The 13,703-nt window shown below is 43.1% G+C and overlaps 1 protein-coding gene across 40 annotated transcripts in view; it reads right to left on the bottom strand.

Annotated features, from left to right (window-relative positions):
• LOC310765465 (uncharacterized protein) overlaps positions 1 to 13,703 on the bottom strand; it is a 65,456-nt gene that overhangs the window by 23,999 nt on the left and 27,754 nt on the right. For 30 of the 40 annotated variants that reach the window (XM_083620428.1, XM_083620430.1, XM_083620426.1 and 27 more), the window contains exons 28-46: positions 13,514 to 13,558; positions 12,916 to 12,960; positions 12,042 to 12,122; positions 11,850 to 11,888; positions 11,300 to 11,338; positions 10,311 to 10,349; positions 9,890 to 9,925; positions 9,050 to 9,088; positions 8,774 to 8,809; positions 7,983 to 8,018; positions 7,711 to 7,749; positions 5,664 to 5,717; positions 4,997 to 5,035; positions 4,465 to 4,509; positions 3,535 to 3,567; positions 2,921 to 2,962; positions 2,748 to 2,789; positions 1,555 to 1,623; positions 580 to 615 (exon numbers count right to left, since the gene is read on the bottom strand). In XM_083620428.1, coding sequence (XP_083476554.1) covers positions 580 to 615; positions 1,555 to 1,623; positions 2,748 to 2,789; positions 2,921 to 2,962; positions 3,535 to 3,567; positions 4,465 to 4,509; positions 4,997 to 5,035; positions 5,664 to 5,717; positions 7,711 to 7,749; positions 7,983 to 8,018; positions 8,774 to 8,809; positions 9,050 to 9,088; positions 9,890 to 9,925; positions 10,311 to 10,349; positions 11,300 to 11,338; positions 11,850 to 11,888; positions 12,042 to 12,122; positions 12,916 to 12,960; positions 13,514 to 13,558 — 834 coding nt within the window. The remainder of the gene's footprint in view (positions 1 to 579; positions 616 to 1,554; positions 1,624 to 2,747; positions 2,790 to 2,920; positions 2,963 to 3,534; positions 3,568 to 4,464; positions 4,510 to 4,996; positions 5,036 to 5,663; positions 5,718 to 7,710; positions 7,750 to 7,982; positions 8,019 to 8,773; positions 8,810 to 9,049; positions 9,089 to 9,889; positions 9,926 to 10,310; positions 10,350 to 11,299; positions 11,339 to 11,849; positions 11,889 to 12,041; positions 12,123 to 12,915; positions 12,961 to 13,513; positions 13,559 to 13,703) is intronic. The other 10 variants (XM_083620437.1, XM_083620434.1, XM_083620433.1 and 7 more) reach the window with 10 other exon arrangements.

Raw genomic sequence — 13,703 nt, forward strand, 5'->3', positions numbered from 1 at the left:
AGTCAATAAGGCTTTGTTTGACGAAGACCTGTCTGAAATAAGGCCCAAATCATTTCTTCCATTAACTACACCGTAGGGCTGCATTTAGCTCTCCTCATGCAGCCCAAACAACACTTCTTCTTTTATTTTATTTGTAATTTGTTTATTGAGATTATTCAACTGAGTACAGTAACACACATATAACACAAAAATTGAAACATAACCTAAATATGTCTTTTGCGGGTGGAAGCATGGAAACACAGGAGAAAGCCGAGTGTTATCAGAGAAAGGTTACATCATGTAAAAAGGTAAGTTCAGAAATATGCATTAGTTAGACCAGCCACATGTTCCGAAATACCACAGGTCAACCTGTTCCTTCTTGATTTGTAAATGTTATAACACTCCACCAGTCTGCAGCGAGAGAGTCTTGCTTCTTTCTGCCTCTTGCTAGGCGCAAGCGTTGTGTTAGCTTCAAAGGTAAAGCTATTTCCTGCACCTTATTTTAACACCTCTACAGTACAAACAATTAATTTTGGCACTAGCAAATACAACAGGTGCTGAAGAGTCAAAATGAAGAAAATGGTGTCAGGCAGTCCTTACTTTTTCACTCCGAGCTGCTCTGATCAGAGCGCGAGCCTGCAGAGAGAGAGACAAGGGAAAGTTTTAATGTCTTGCTTTTATCTGAATGAACATCAAGCAAACTATTGTGTACCATACTAAGAGTTTGGTTAGCCATTTCGCAAAATATGATGTGGGCCACCTGAAGCTCAGAAAGAACTGCAGAGATATAGGTAAAGGTAAAGGGACCCCTGACCATTAGGTCCAGTCGTGACCGACTCTGGGGTTGCGGTGCTCATCTCGCTTTACTGGCCGAGGGAGCCGGCATACAGCTTCCAGGTTACGTGGCCAGCATGACTAAGCCGCTTCTGGCAAACCAGAGCAGTGCACGGAAACGCCGTTTACCTTCCCGCCAGAGCAGTACCTATTTATCTACTTGCACTTTGACGTGCTTTCAAACTTCTAGGTTGGCAGGAGCTGGGACTGAGCAACGGGAGCTCACCCCGTTGCGGGGGCAGAGATATAACAAGGGATCAGATTTTGAAAAAGCTCTTCTTGGATCTTCTCCATCTCTGAATGAGTGTTGGAGGACAAAGCCAATTAGGAGTTCTGCTCTCAACATAACATTTTATTCCAGTAATTCAGGCTGGGTTGGAGGAGCATAGAAAGAAATCGGTACTGGAGCATATCTTCCAACTATTTTTTTAAAAAATATTTGGATTGGCAGAGAAGATTGAACAGGATGGGACTTTCTAGAGCAACCTCTACAATCTCCCTGAGCTGAACGTTAAAGCAACAAACAAAAAGGATTTGAAAGATAGCGCAAAGGAGAATGGGAGGAAGCCAACACACACCATCTGGATGGAAACATGCCACAGCTTTCCCTTCCATTCTCAGGGTTGTGGGTTTGAGTCCCATGTTGGGCAAAAGATTCCTGCATTGCATGGGGTTGAACTAGAGGATCCTTGTGATCCCTTCCAACTCTACAATTCTATGATATATACAAGTAGCGCTTACTTTTTCACTCCGAGTCTTTCTGGTGAGAGCGCTTTGCACACTCCGTGCCTTTCTGATCACAGGAAGTGCCTTGGGAAGTAAGGAAAGAAAACATTAGTTTTAGATAACATTTATGCTTCTAGCTGAGAGCAGTGCTCTTCAACATTCCTATGTTCAGGGAACCTTTCCACATCACCTTGTCCACTGAGGAACACCTGCATTTTACAAAATGCCTCTGCAGGGCCTCTGCATTACTCTGTATAAACATAGCATACACCTTGAAACACACTCAACACTCTTGTCTGCAGTGCATTATAAGGGAGGATCAACAGCAGTGGGAAGGTTGGCTTCCCTCCACTAGATGTGAAAGAGCTGGGTTCAAATCTCTGCAGTTAAGAAGCTCACCGCATTTCTCTTTCTCAACTCAACCTAGCTCAAAAGACTGATATATTTTGCCACATAAACTGGCTAATTCACCCATGAGTGTTCAGGCTCCATAATAAAGCTGGCGCCATCTATTAGTGAGATCTTTCTGCTTACAGAGCACAAGTCCTCAGGAAGACCATATCGTACAAATGTGTACATTTGCATATTAAAAATGAAACACACAACATCAAAGACTTGAGAGAGAGAGAGATATGTTATAAAATTATGGAATAACTGTTTTTTTTCTTTTCTATTTGGCTGAAAGTTCTGCTTTATTATCATTTGGTAAAACTAGCAAGGACCAGTTAAAACTGCCTTGGTCTGATGCCATTACGATATTTCTTTCAGGAAAACTAGAACTTCGTGGATGAAGGCTTGGACTATACAAAGATGACAAATATACAAGTCAAATAAAAATTATTATAATGTCACATTAGGAAAAGTGCCTAGGTACACAACACCACAGAGAATACCATGGGTAGCTGGAACCAGGCAGTTTACAAATACCACACTCACACCACGACCCAACACGAAGGGTCAAGAATGTATGACTAAAACTCTCTGCTAATGTACATGAACCCGTGTGCAGTTATCTACTTCCTGAAACAGTTTTTGAAAGCATTTATTCTCTTGACCTCAAAGCTGGCAAAGAATCCTGCATCCTGTTGATACAGCTACATATATTTATACAATTTCAAGAGCATATGAGCCAGCGCTGCCAATAAAATCCAATCCTGCTGACTCTTTTAAGAGTTAAAACAGAGATTATGGTAACGGGTAGTGCTTACTCGTTTTTCCTGAATCTTTCTGACGAAAGCTGTGAATGCCTCCTGTAAGGGAAAAACATAAACCCAAGTTAGCAGATGCTGAATGAATCCCTCTGTGGCTTTGTTTGCACAAATATGCTCTTTAGAAGCATATTTGGAGCAAATCCAACATGTGGAAACCAAAGAGTACTTACTTGAGCTGCTACGTCCCTTCTGCCTCTACAGTTTGCTGAGCTCTGTCGAGATAAGTGGCATGGAATGAAATGAAAACAGAAAGGTTTTTTTTTTTAAATCCTAAAATAATGCCCATTCAATTTGTGACCCATGAAAGTGGAAGCTGAACTAAGCCCTCCAGCCAGGTCCCTGACATTCCCCACCCCCAAGGCAATATAAAATGTGCAATGGTCCAAATGCAATAGATCAGTGGAAATCGCTAGTGCCACAACTGTGCAATAGTGAGAAATTGTGCAGCAGCCTCGTGATATAATAAGGAAAGCCAGCCAGCTTTCTCTCATACCTGGAAGGCTATAGAAAATTTCTGGTATTAGGTTCCATTTAGTAGTGCAGCCATATCAAGATTTGAATTATCACTTCCTTCATGGGCTGCAGTTTGAAACAGCCTGTAACAGTTGCCTACTCTAGAATATTTGTTAGTCAAGTCTTAGGTTCCTGAGCATGAGCGATGATTATAGGGTTCAAATCTGAGAGTCTCATTCTTCCGATTCAAAGGATAATGTGTGGCGCCCTAATTCAACTTAGGCAATGCCTAAACTGATATTTTAAAATATTACAAATGAAAAATATTTACCACAGCTTTTCCTCCGTAAGTAGAGGCATCACCCTGCAGAGGGGGAAATAGTAAATTGTTATATATTTTGAAAAACAGAACCAAGAGACTAATTTGTGATATCTAAATATAAGGTGTCCCTCGCCCAAAGCTAGGAATGCATCAATAGTACTAACTGAAATGGTTTAGCATCCCCTCCTCCAGGGAACTTTAAGGAACTGTAGTTCTTTAAGGGTTTAATGGGCTTTAGTGGTTAACTGTCAGTACTTTGATGAAACAGGATTCTGTGATGGAAACCACCAAGATATATAGGTATAAAAGTGATAAATGTGTATATCATCAACAGACCTAGGAGTGTTTGTCAATCTGAAATGTGCCACTAGGGGATGCTGTTCGTTAAAATGTGAGAGAAAGCAGAAGACAGCCATTTTTATATCAGATTCCATGTGGGTTTTAAAAGTTGAAGTACAGATATTAGAAACATAAAGAGTTGTGAAAATGGCTTTCCCCAGTCAAATGTCTTATTTTCTCCTGCCTTTCCTTTAGCCCACTGAATTAATCAGGAAAAAAAACACTAATTTCATCTTGTATAATCATTTTGTGCAAATGTAATGCACTGCAAGACAAATGTAATGTCTTACCAGCGTTTTAAAATTCTAGTTTCAGTTGTATCACCTTATAATATCGAAACGACTGTTTGAAGAATGTGAAGTAGAAGATTTCAGGCAAAATAATATCCATATTTATGCTTTTTTTTTAAATGAGTTCATGAAAGTAGAAAAGGTAATTGAGAAAGATGACTATGCTTAAAAAAACAACTTTGAGGGGGGGGGGACTGTGAGAGTATCCCTTTAGGATTTCATCTCAGAAACAAGTGAAATGTTATCTCCTTGGGATAATCAGCACATCACATGCCAAGTGTAAGGTGCAACACAGAAGGGCTACTCTTACCTGATCGCAAATGACATTGCCGTAACGTCCACCAGTCTGCGATCCCTGCCAAAAATAAAAAAAAGGAACCCAATTATTTACCATGAGAAAAACTGCATAAATATCATGGGTTAAGGAGCCTGGAACTGAAGGCTGCACACCAAGGAACACCAGAGGTTTGTTGCCGGCTCTGTCACTGGGGGAGATGGAGCGGGGGGCACTGTCCCATGTCTTGCATGTTGTGTGTGTGATGTGTGTCCCTCCATGTTTGGGTACATTTAGATGGTCATCACCAGCCCAGTTCCTGAACTGATGGGGCACCGGCAGTATTTACTGGAAGAATGTGGGCATCTGTTGGTTTTCATGACTTCTTTGCATCTTCTACTTGTGTATATTTTTCCTGTCCTTCAGGGCTGAGCGTGCCTTTTTCCTTGGCAAAGCAGAAGTGTATCTCTAGTTCCAACCTAAGTATAGGCTTGATATCCCCATCTCTCTGCAGACGATACCATGGAATAATCTGCACATATGCTATAATATTAAAACAATGTTTTACCTGTCCGTACTGACTGCTGCCACCACCAAATGATCCACCCTGTACAGAAAAAAATGCATCTTATTTAACAAAGGATTACCTTAACCTATCTGCACAAAGCTACTTCCTCTATTTGGGAGCAGAAATAAGCAGAGATACTTATCTGCATTTTATTTTCTGGATCTGTGTATACTTTGCGCATTAGCAAGTGTTATTGGTATTATTAAATTATCCACCCTTCACCCTAAGGCCCCAGGGATGTTTACGACAATTAAAAAAACATCAATATGAAAACACAGTATTAAAAACAGTGTGTAAAACAACTTAAATAAGGTGGACTCTGAAAATAGACATCTCAAGTGTCAAGGGATATATATATATATACAAAGTGTTAAAGAAAGAAAAAATCATTTGATATTTAGAGACCCTTTTGAGTATCTTTATTGAGGTGTTAAATAAATTTATTACCGACAGGGGGGAAATATATCTGAAGGTTGTAATATCTCTTAGACCTGCTATGTTTGTTATTTCCTAACCTGTCAGTTTTGATATTTATTAACTGGTTCTACAGAGGCTGAACTTTGTTATTATTTCATATTTTGGTCTCTCTGTAATGGATGGTTGACAAAAGATTAGATTGACTGAGTGACCAAGCCCTATATCATGTGTATTTTTAAAGTGTTTTTACCTTTCCATATTGGGTACTGCTGCTGCTGCTGCTACCACTGCCGTATGTTCCACCCTGCAGAGGATACAGTTTATTACTATTGTTTTTTTTTTAAAAAAACAGATTTTTCTGCTGAGATACCAGCTTGGTTTAATACATCTGCACCAGCCCTGCAATAATATGGTCTCTGGAAGAGGCACTAGGATAGAGTGGATCTCCCTCTCTGAGGACAGAGAAAGAGAGAGAGATCTACACTTGGAGAGGAAGATCTCACCCCAGGTCCCCTGCCCAGAACCATGGTTATCTTCATAGCCCTAACCTTATTGATGTTAGGTCAGAACTGCCATAATGGCAGAGGAGAAAGAGAGCATGCCAAGAACAGATCAGGAGAAAGCACCCAGTCTGCGTTTCATGTGCTCCAGTCCGGAGCACAAAAGCTCAGGAGTTCTGGAAACTGAGCCTCAAGGCAACAGAAGAGATTGAGTATGACCATGGTTGGATACTACCCAGATCAGAACCACTGACATTAATGGATTAGGATTCATTTACTGGTAGGTCCATTGATTTCACCGGGCCTACTTTAGTTGGCTACATCCCATAGATTTCTGGTGGACTTTTCTCATGCTTAATGTGGGTTATAGGTAAAGGTAAAGGGACCCCTGAGCATTAGTCCAGTCGTGGCCAACTCTGGGGTTGCGGCGCTCATCTCGCTTTATTGGACAAGGGAGCGGGCGTATAGCTTTCGGGTCATGTGGCCAGCATAACTAAGCCGCTTCTGGCGAACCAGAGCAGCGCACGGAAATACCGTTTACCTTCCCGCCGGAGTGGTACCTATTTATCTACTTGCACTTTGACGTGCTTTTGAACTGCTAGGTTGGCAGGAGCAGGGACCGAACAATGGGAGCTCACCCTGTCGCGGGGATTCGAACCACCGACCTTCTGATCGGCAAGTCCTAGGCTCTGTGGTTTACCGGAACGGTACCTGCTTGCACTTTGACGTGCTTTTGAACTGCTAGGTTGGCAGGAGCTGGGACCAGTGGCGTAGCGTGGGGGGTGCAGGGGGGGCCGGCCGCACCGGGCGCAACACCTGGGGGTTAGGGTTAGGGGGCGCAAATCCATGGGTTAGGGGGCGCAAATCCATGGGTTAGGGGTGCAAATTACTTGCCTTGCCCCGGGTTCTGACAACCCACGCTACGCCACTGGCTGGGACCAAGCAACAGGAGCTCACCCCGTCGCGGGGATTCGAACCGCCGACCTTCTGATTGGCAAGTCCTAGGCTCTGTGGTTTAACCCACAGCGCCACCCGCTTCCCGGTGGGTTATAGTTTGCTCTAAATTAAGGTAACCAAGTTTTTTCCAATGAATCCGGGGACACTTTTCAACTTCCTACTAAATATTTCCTACTATTTCCTAAATATTTCCTACTAAATAGATTGATTTTGTCGGGGACTGATTTGTAAATCTGGGGACTGTCCCCGGGAAATGGGGACGTCTGGTAACCTTACTCTAAATAACTTGGTCTGGGTCACCGTCCTTGAATGCATCTTACAGTCATGGATTCCGAAAATCCTCAGCCTTTCCTCGTTCCCTGACATGCCCCCCCAAACCAGGGAAGAAACTATGCCAGTCCACAGACAGACACAGAGTCCTGTTCTCCAACCAGCATTCAAAGTGAATGGATGTCTTCTATGGGGTGACACAGTACCCCACATTTATGCCGTGTACACAATCTAAGCTCCGTTCCGGAGCCCCGTTTGCATCCTGAATAGAACGTAAGATGCGACGGCGCGTGCGCGGGTTGTGTTTTGCCGCTTCCACGCATGCGCGTGACATCATTTTGAATGTATGTGCATGCACGAGCGGCGAAACCCGGAAGTAATGTTACTTCTGGGTTGCTGCGGAGCGCAACCCGAAAGCGTTCAACCTGAAGCACATTCAACCCGAGTTATGACTGTACTTTCTATATTCAGAAGCAGGTTAAAAAAAATAAAAATTTTATGGAGATAGACAGATAGATAGATGATAGATAGATAGATAGATAGATAGATAGATAGATAGATATAAATTACCTGTCCAAATTGGCTGCTGCCGCCACCGTATGACCCACCCTGTACAGAAAACATTTATTGCAAGAGGGTTACTTGAATATATCTGCACAGTTACTTCCTATCTCACTCTTATTTTATTTTCTATGTTTATGTGTGCTGGCGTGTGGCCCTCAGAAGACTGCTCAGAAGGAAATGCGGTTCTCAGGCTGAAAAAGCCCCCCCCTTGTGTATACTGTTTATTACTAGCACATATACTATATACTCTATAAACGGCATATTACAAGTGTTTTTACCTGTCCAAATTGGTTGCTGCTGCCATATGAGCCACTCTGCAGAGAAAACATTTATTATAGAAGGGTTACTTTAATATATATGCACAAGCCTACTTTCTATATATTGTTTCTAAGGCTGGAAAAATAAAAAAATAGAAGGTCCTAAAGGAGGAGATCAGAATACTATCACAAACACAACACCAGGGAGTAGAATTTGAACATAACGGAATGGGCATGAACTAAAGGATATATAATAAGGAAAAAAAATAGGGAATATTAGCCCAATATGTGATCACAGTGGAGAGATTTTTAAATGGACATGGACAGAAGAATTTACTCAATATGGGGTAATGGTAGTGGGAATAAAGGGAGGTCAAAAGAAATAATATGGTTGGCATTTATCAATAATAACAATCTCGGACTTTTCGTGGGGAAAAGAAATGAATGATTTCTGACACCTTGACTTAAAATAAATATTGTTTAACAGAAAGTGGAGAAGATGGATGTTAGCATAGATTGAACATTTTAAATAATCCACTTTTTATGCCCTCACGATGAAAAAGGTTCCCCAGACCTGGTGTATACTGTCTATTACTAGCACATATATACTCTTTAACCTGCATATTAATGGCTCTGAGTCTTCTTCCCTTGGGGGTTCCCCGGCTCGTTCCTTCCACCATTCCTCTGTGTCCAACAAGTCCATGACATCTGGCGTATGGCCCTCGGAAGGCTGCCCAGAATGGAAGGTGGCCCTCAAGACTGAAAAAGGTTCCCCACAACTAGGGTATGCTGTCTATTAAAAGTCTTTTTACCTGTCCAAATTTGTTGCCGCTGCCATATGAGCCACTCTGCAGAGAAAACATTTGTTACAGAAGGATTACTTTAAGATATCTGCACAAAGATACTTTCTAAATTATTTTTAATTTTATTTCCTAAATCTCTGTGAGCTGGCGTGTGGCCCTCAGAAGGCTTCCCAGATGAGAATGTGGACCCCGGGCTGAAAAAGTTCCCCCACACCTAGAGTAGACTGTCTATTACTAGCATATCTATTATATACTCTATAAACTGTCTATTAAAAGTGTTTTTACCTGTCCGTATTGGTTGCTGCCACCACCGTATGATCCACTCTGCAGAGAAAACATTTATTACAGAAGGGTTACTTTAATATATCCGCACCAAACTGCTTTCTCTATTATTTTAAATTGTATTTCCTATATCTCTATCTGCTGGTTTCACCAGAGCCTGCCAGTCAATACCACACAGTTCAAAGATGGCGTTAACTCTTTATTAGCTAAAACACAACCTCCACAGACTCAGTTGAGCGTCAGGTCTAATGTGCAGAGCAGCTCATTCCCAGTGGTCTTACTACATGAATCATCAGCTTCCAAGACTGAAGGTCCCTGCCTCTCCATAGCCATCTAAGTACCACCCCCTCCAAGGCTTTTCCCAAGCAATCTGAGACTGTGCCTACTTAGAGCCAACCTCTCCTCTGCCCTTTTCATGCCTCTTCTGGTTCAGGGGGACAGGAGCTTGTCACAGAGGAGAGGGAGACAACCATGCCTCTTCACCAGCTGAACTCATCTCTACCTCTTGGCTTCCCTCCTCTCCTGCTTCCGCTCCTATTTCTGAACTTCCCTCTACCACAGCCTCTTCCTGCTCACTAAATCCTGTTACCTCCTCATCTTCCAACACCTCTTCGCCCTAGTCTTCTCCCTCTGACCACTCTTTGTCATCCCACCACCAATCCCCGGGCTCTGAGTCTTCTTCCTTGGGGGTTCCCCGGCTGGTTACTCCCACTATTCCTCTGTGTTCATCAAATCTATGACATCTGGCATGTGGCCCTCGGAAGGTTGCCCAGAAGGGAAGGTGGCCCTCAAGACTGAAAAAGGTTCCCCACAACTAGGATATGCTATTAAAAGTCTTTTTACCTGTCCAAATTTGTTGCCGCTGCCATATGAGCCACTCTGCAGAGAAAACATTCATTACAGAAGGATTACTTTAAGATATCTGCACAATGATACTTTCTATATTATTTTTAATTTTATTTCCTAAATCTCTGTGAGCTGGCGTGTGGCCCTCAGAAGGCTTCCCAGATGAGAATGTGGACCCCGGGCTGAAAATGTTTCCCCACGCCTAGAGTAGACTGTCTAATACTAGCATATATATTATATCCTCTATAAAATGTCTATTAAAAGTGCTTTTACCTGTCCATATTGGTTGCTGCCACCACTGTATGATCCACTCTGCAGAGAAAACATTTATTACAGAAGGGTTACTTTAATATATCCGCACCAAACTATTTTCTCTATTATTTTAAATTTTACCTGTCCGTATTGCTTTAAATTTTACCTGTCCGTATTGGTTGCTGCCACCACCGTAGGATCCACTCTGCAGAGAACACATTTGTTACAGAAGGATTAATTTAAAATATCTGCACAAAGCTACTTTCTGTTCCGTGGAGGAACAGGTCAATTCTGTGGCCAGGGCAGCTGTCTACCAGCTCCATCTGGTATGCTGACTGAGATCCCACTTGCCCTCAGACTGTTTGACGAGTGCATGGTGCATGATTTGGTTATTTCCCGCTTGGACCACTGCAATACGCTCTACGTGGGGCTACCTTTGAAAGTGACTCGGAAACTACAACTAATCCAGAATGTGGCAGCTAGACTGGTGACTGGGAGTGACCACCAGGACCATATACTGTAACACCAGTCCTAAAACATCTACATTGGCTCTCAGTACATTTCCGAGCGCAATTCAAAGTGTTGGTGCTGACCTTTAAAGCCCTAAACGGCCTCAGTCCAGTAGGCCCAAAGGAGCATCTCCACCCCCACCCCCCAGCCCGGACACTGAGGTCCTCCTCCGAGGGTGTTCTGGTGGTTACCTCACTGCGAGAAGTGAAGTTACAGGGAACCAGGCAGAGGGCCTTCTCAGCAAGTGGTGCCCTCCCTGTGGAACGCCCTCCCATCAGATGTCAAGGAGATAACGAACAACACAACTTTTAGAAGACATCTGAAGGCAGCCCTGCATCAGGAAGGTTTTTATGTTTGATGTTTTATTATGTTTTTATGTGTACTGGAAGCTGCCCAGTGTGGCTGGGAAAACCCAGCAGGATGGGCTGGGTATAAATACTAAAATTAATTATTTATTAAATTATTATTATTATTATTATTTCATTTTTACTTTTACTTCCCATATCTCTATGTGCTGGCATTTGGCCCTCAGAACGCTGCCCAGATGTGGCTCTTAGGCTGAAAAACGTCCCCTACACCCAGAGTATACTATTACTAGCACATATATTAGATAAACTATAAACTGTACATTAAAGGTGGTTTTACCTGTCCAAATTGGTTGCTGCCACCACCGTATGATCCACTCTGCATAGAAAACATGTATTACTACCAAAGGATTACTTTAACATATCTGCACCAAACTACTTTCTATTTTATTTTTTAGATCTCTGTGTGCTGGCATGTGGCCCTCGGTTGGCTGCCCAGAAGTGACTGCGGCCCTCAGGATGAAAAAGACTCCTCGCATCTGGCATACAGTACGATCATGTCTTACACGCATTTAACTTGTGTGATTTCAACCTTGCACGGCTGAAGGCCTGCTGGCTGAAACCACACAGATTAAATGCATGGAAGGTGAGGAGCTTAAAAGCTCTTTTTGCACTGTGCTTTCCTGGCAGAGAAAGAACTTTTAATCTCTCTTCCTTACTTATCAGGCTCTGGGATGCTCTCGCGAGATCTCAGGGAAACTTGGACAGTCCCACGAGAGCATCCCAGAGCCTGGAAAGCAGGGCGGAGAGCTTAAAAGCCTTGCTTGTATACTATGACTCCCATATATTGCACATATTATATATGCTATATATGAAAAAGGTATTTTTACCTGTCCGTATTGGCTGTTGCTGCTGCCATATGAGCCAACCTATACAAATAATAATAATAATAATAATTGCAAAACAGATTTAGTGGCCACTTTAAAATCTCTGCACTAAGTTACTTTCTATATTTAGAAGCAGAAACGGAATAAAACTTTTTAGGAAATCCATCAGTTTTATTACACATCGAAAGCTTTTACCTGTCCATATTGGCTGCTGCCGCTGCCGCCGCTGCTGCCACTGCTGCCACTGCTGCCGCTATATGATCCACTTTGTCCGCGCTATGGAGAAAACACGCATTACTTTGAAGTATTTCAAATATTACATTAGCAACTATTCCTGCTTAGACCCACTAAATGACACACAGGTGCTTCTGAAAGCGCACATTCCTACAATTCCTTCATGGAGCCAGATGGCAGTACAGTCGTACCTTGGAAGTCGAATGGAATCCGTTCCGGAAGTCCGTTCAACTTCCAAAACATTTGGAAACCAAACCGCGGCTTCTGATTGGCTGCAGGAAGCTCATGTAGCCAATCGGAAGCTGTGGAAGCCCCGTCAGATGTTCGGCTTCCAAAAATAGTTCACAAACCAGAACAGTCACTTCCGGATTTGCGGCGTTCAGGAGCCAAAACGTTCAAGAACTAAGCTGTACGACTGTACTGGATAAGCTTTCAGTGGACGTGAATTATGTGGAGTGAGGGCAATTGTGTTTGCCTATGCATATTTTGTTTGCTTAGAAAAGAAAAGTTTTCAAAAGCTGCCAGGGATTGCCTGGGGTCACACAGTTAGGAAGAGGTCCCATATTAAGGAAAAAGGGACTGAGTAACGCTTGAAATGGGGCATTCGAGAGCAGAAACTCCCTGCTTTTCACACTGAAAATGCTTAACTGTGGACATTTGGTGTAGCTATAAGCCTGGCGTTCTCTGGTCCATGGGGTCACGAAGAGTCGGACACGACTAAATGACTAAACAACAACAATAGCACACTTTCATCCACAGACACCTTGCATGTGGTTTCACCTGTTAGTGGTTTCACCTGTTAGTGGTTTCACCATAGAAGACATAGAATTTTTACCTGTGGACAGTTGCTACTGCTGGTTATTTTACCGGTATAACCATCCTGGAAGGAAAAAAAATAATACATTTTTAAGGCACTCTGGTTTATTTAAACTGTTGCTTAAAGTAATGCATAATATGCTATCAGTTAAAGATACAATTTCAAAAGCCAGCAGGGAAGTTGGCACTTTATAGCCAAATATCTTAAACTAAGTTAACAAAGGGACGCGGGTGGCGCTGTGAGTAAAACCTCAGCGCCTAGGGCTTGCCGATCGCATGGTCGGCGGTTTGAATCCCCACAGCGGGGTGAGCTCCCGTCGTTCGGTCCCAGCTCCTGCCCACCTAGCAGTTCGAAAGCACCCCTAAGTGCAAGTAGATAAATAGGTACCGCTTTCTAGCGGGAAGGTAAACGGTGTTTCCGTGTGCTGCGCTGGTGCTGGCTCGCCAGAGCAGCTTTGTCACGCTGGCCACGTGACCCGGAAGTGTCTCCGGACAGCGCTGGCCCCCGGCCTCTTAAGTGAGATGGGCGCACAACCCTAGAGTCGGACCCGACTGGCCTGTACGGGCAGGGGTACCTTTACCTTTTTAAGTTAACAAACAACAAGAAAGGGACATACCAGTCCACAAGGATTATAGTTGCCTCCTTGGGAATATGAACCACCCTGTGGAAAGTTGGAAGGAAGGAAAAAACAACAGTTACTTCCTTTCAAGATATATATGTATATATTCCATAAATCAAAGTACATTCAGTCTAGGAAAGAATATAATTAGGGCTGGGGAACCTCTGGACCAAGGGCCCAAAGTGGA

The sequence above is a fragment of the Podarcis filfolensis genome (assembly GCF_964270895.1).
Source record: "Podarcis filfolensis genome assembly, chromosome: 6".
NCBI classification, from domain to species: Eukaryota; Metazoa; Chordata; class Lepidosauria; order Squamata; family Lacertidae; genus Podarcis; species Podarcis filfolensis.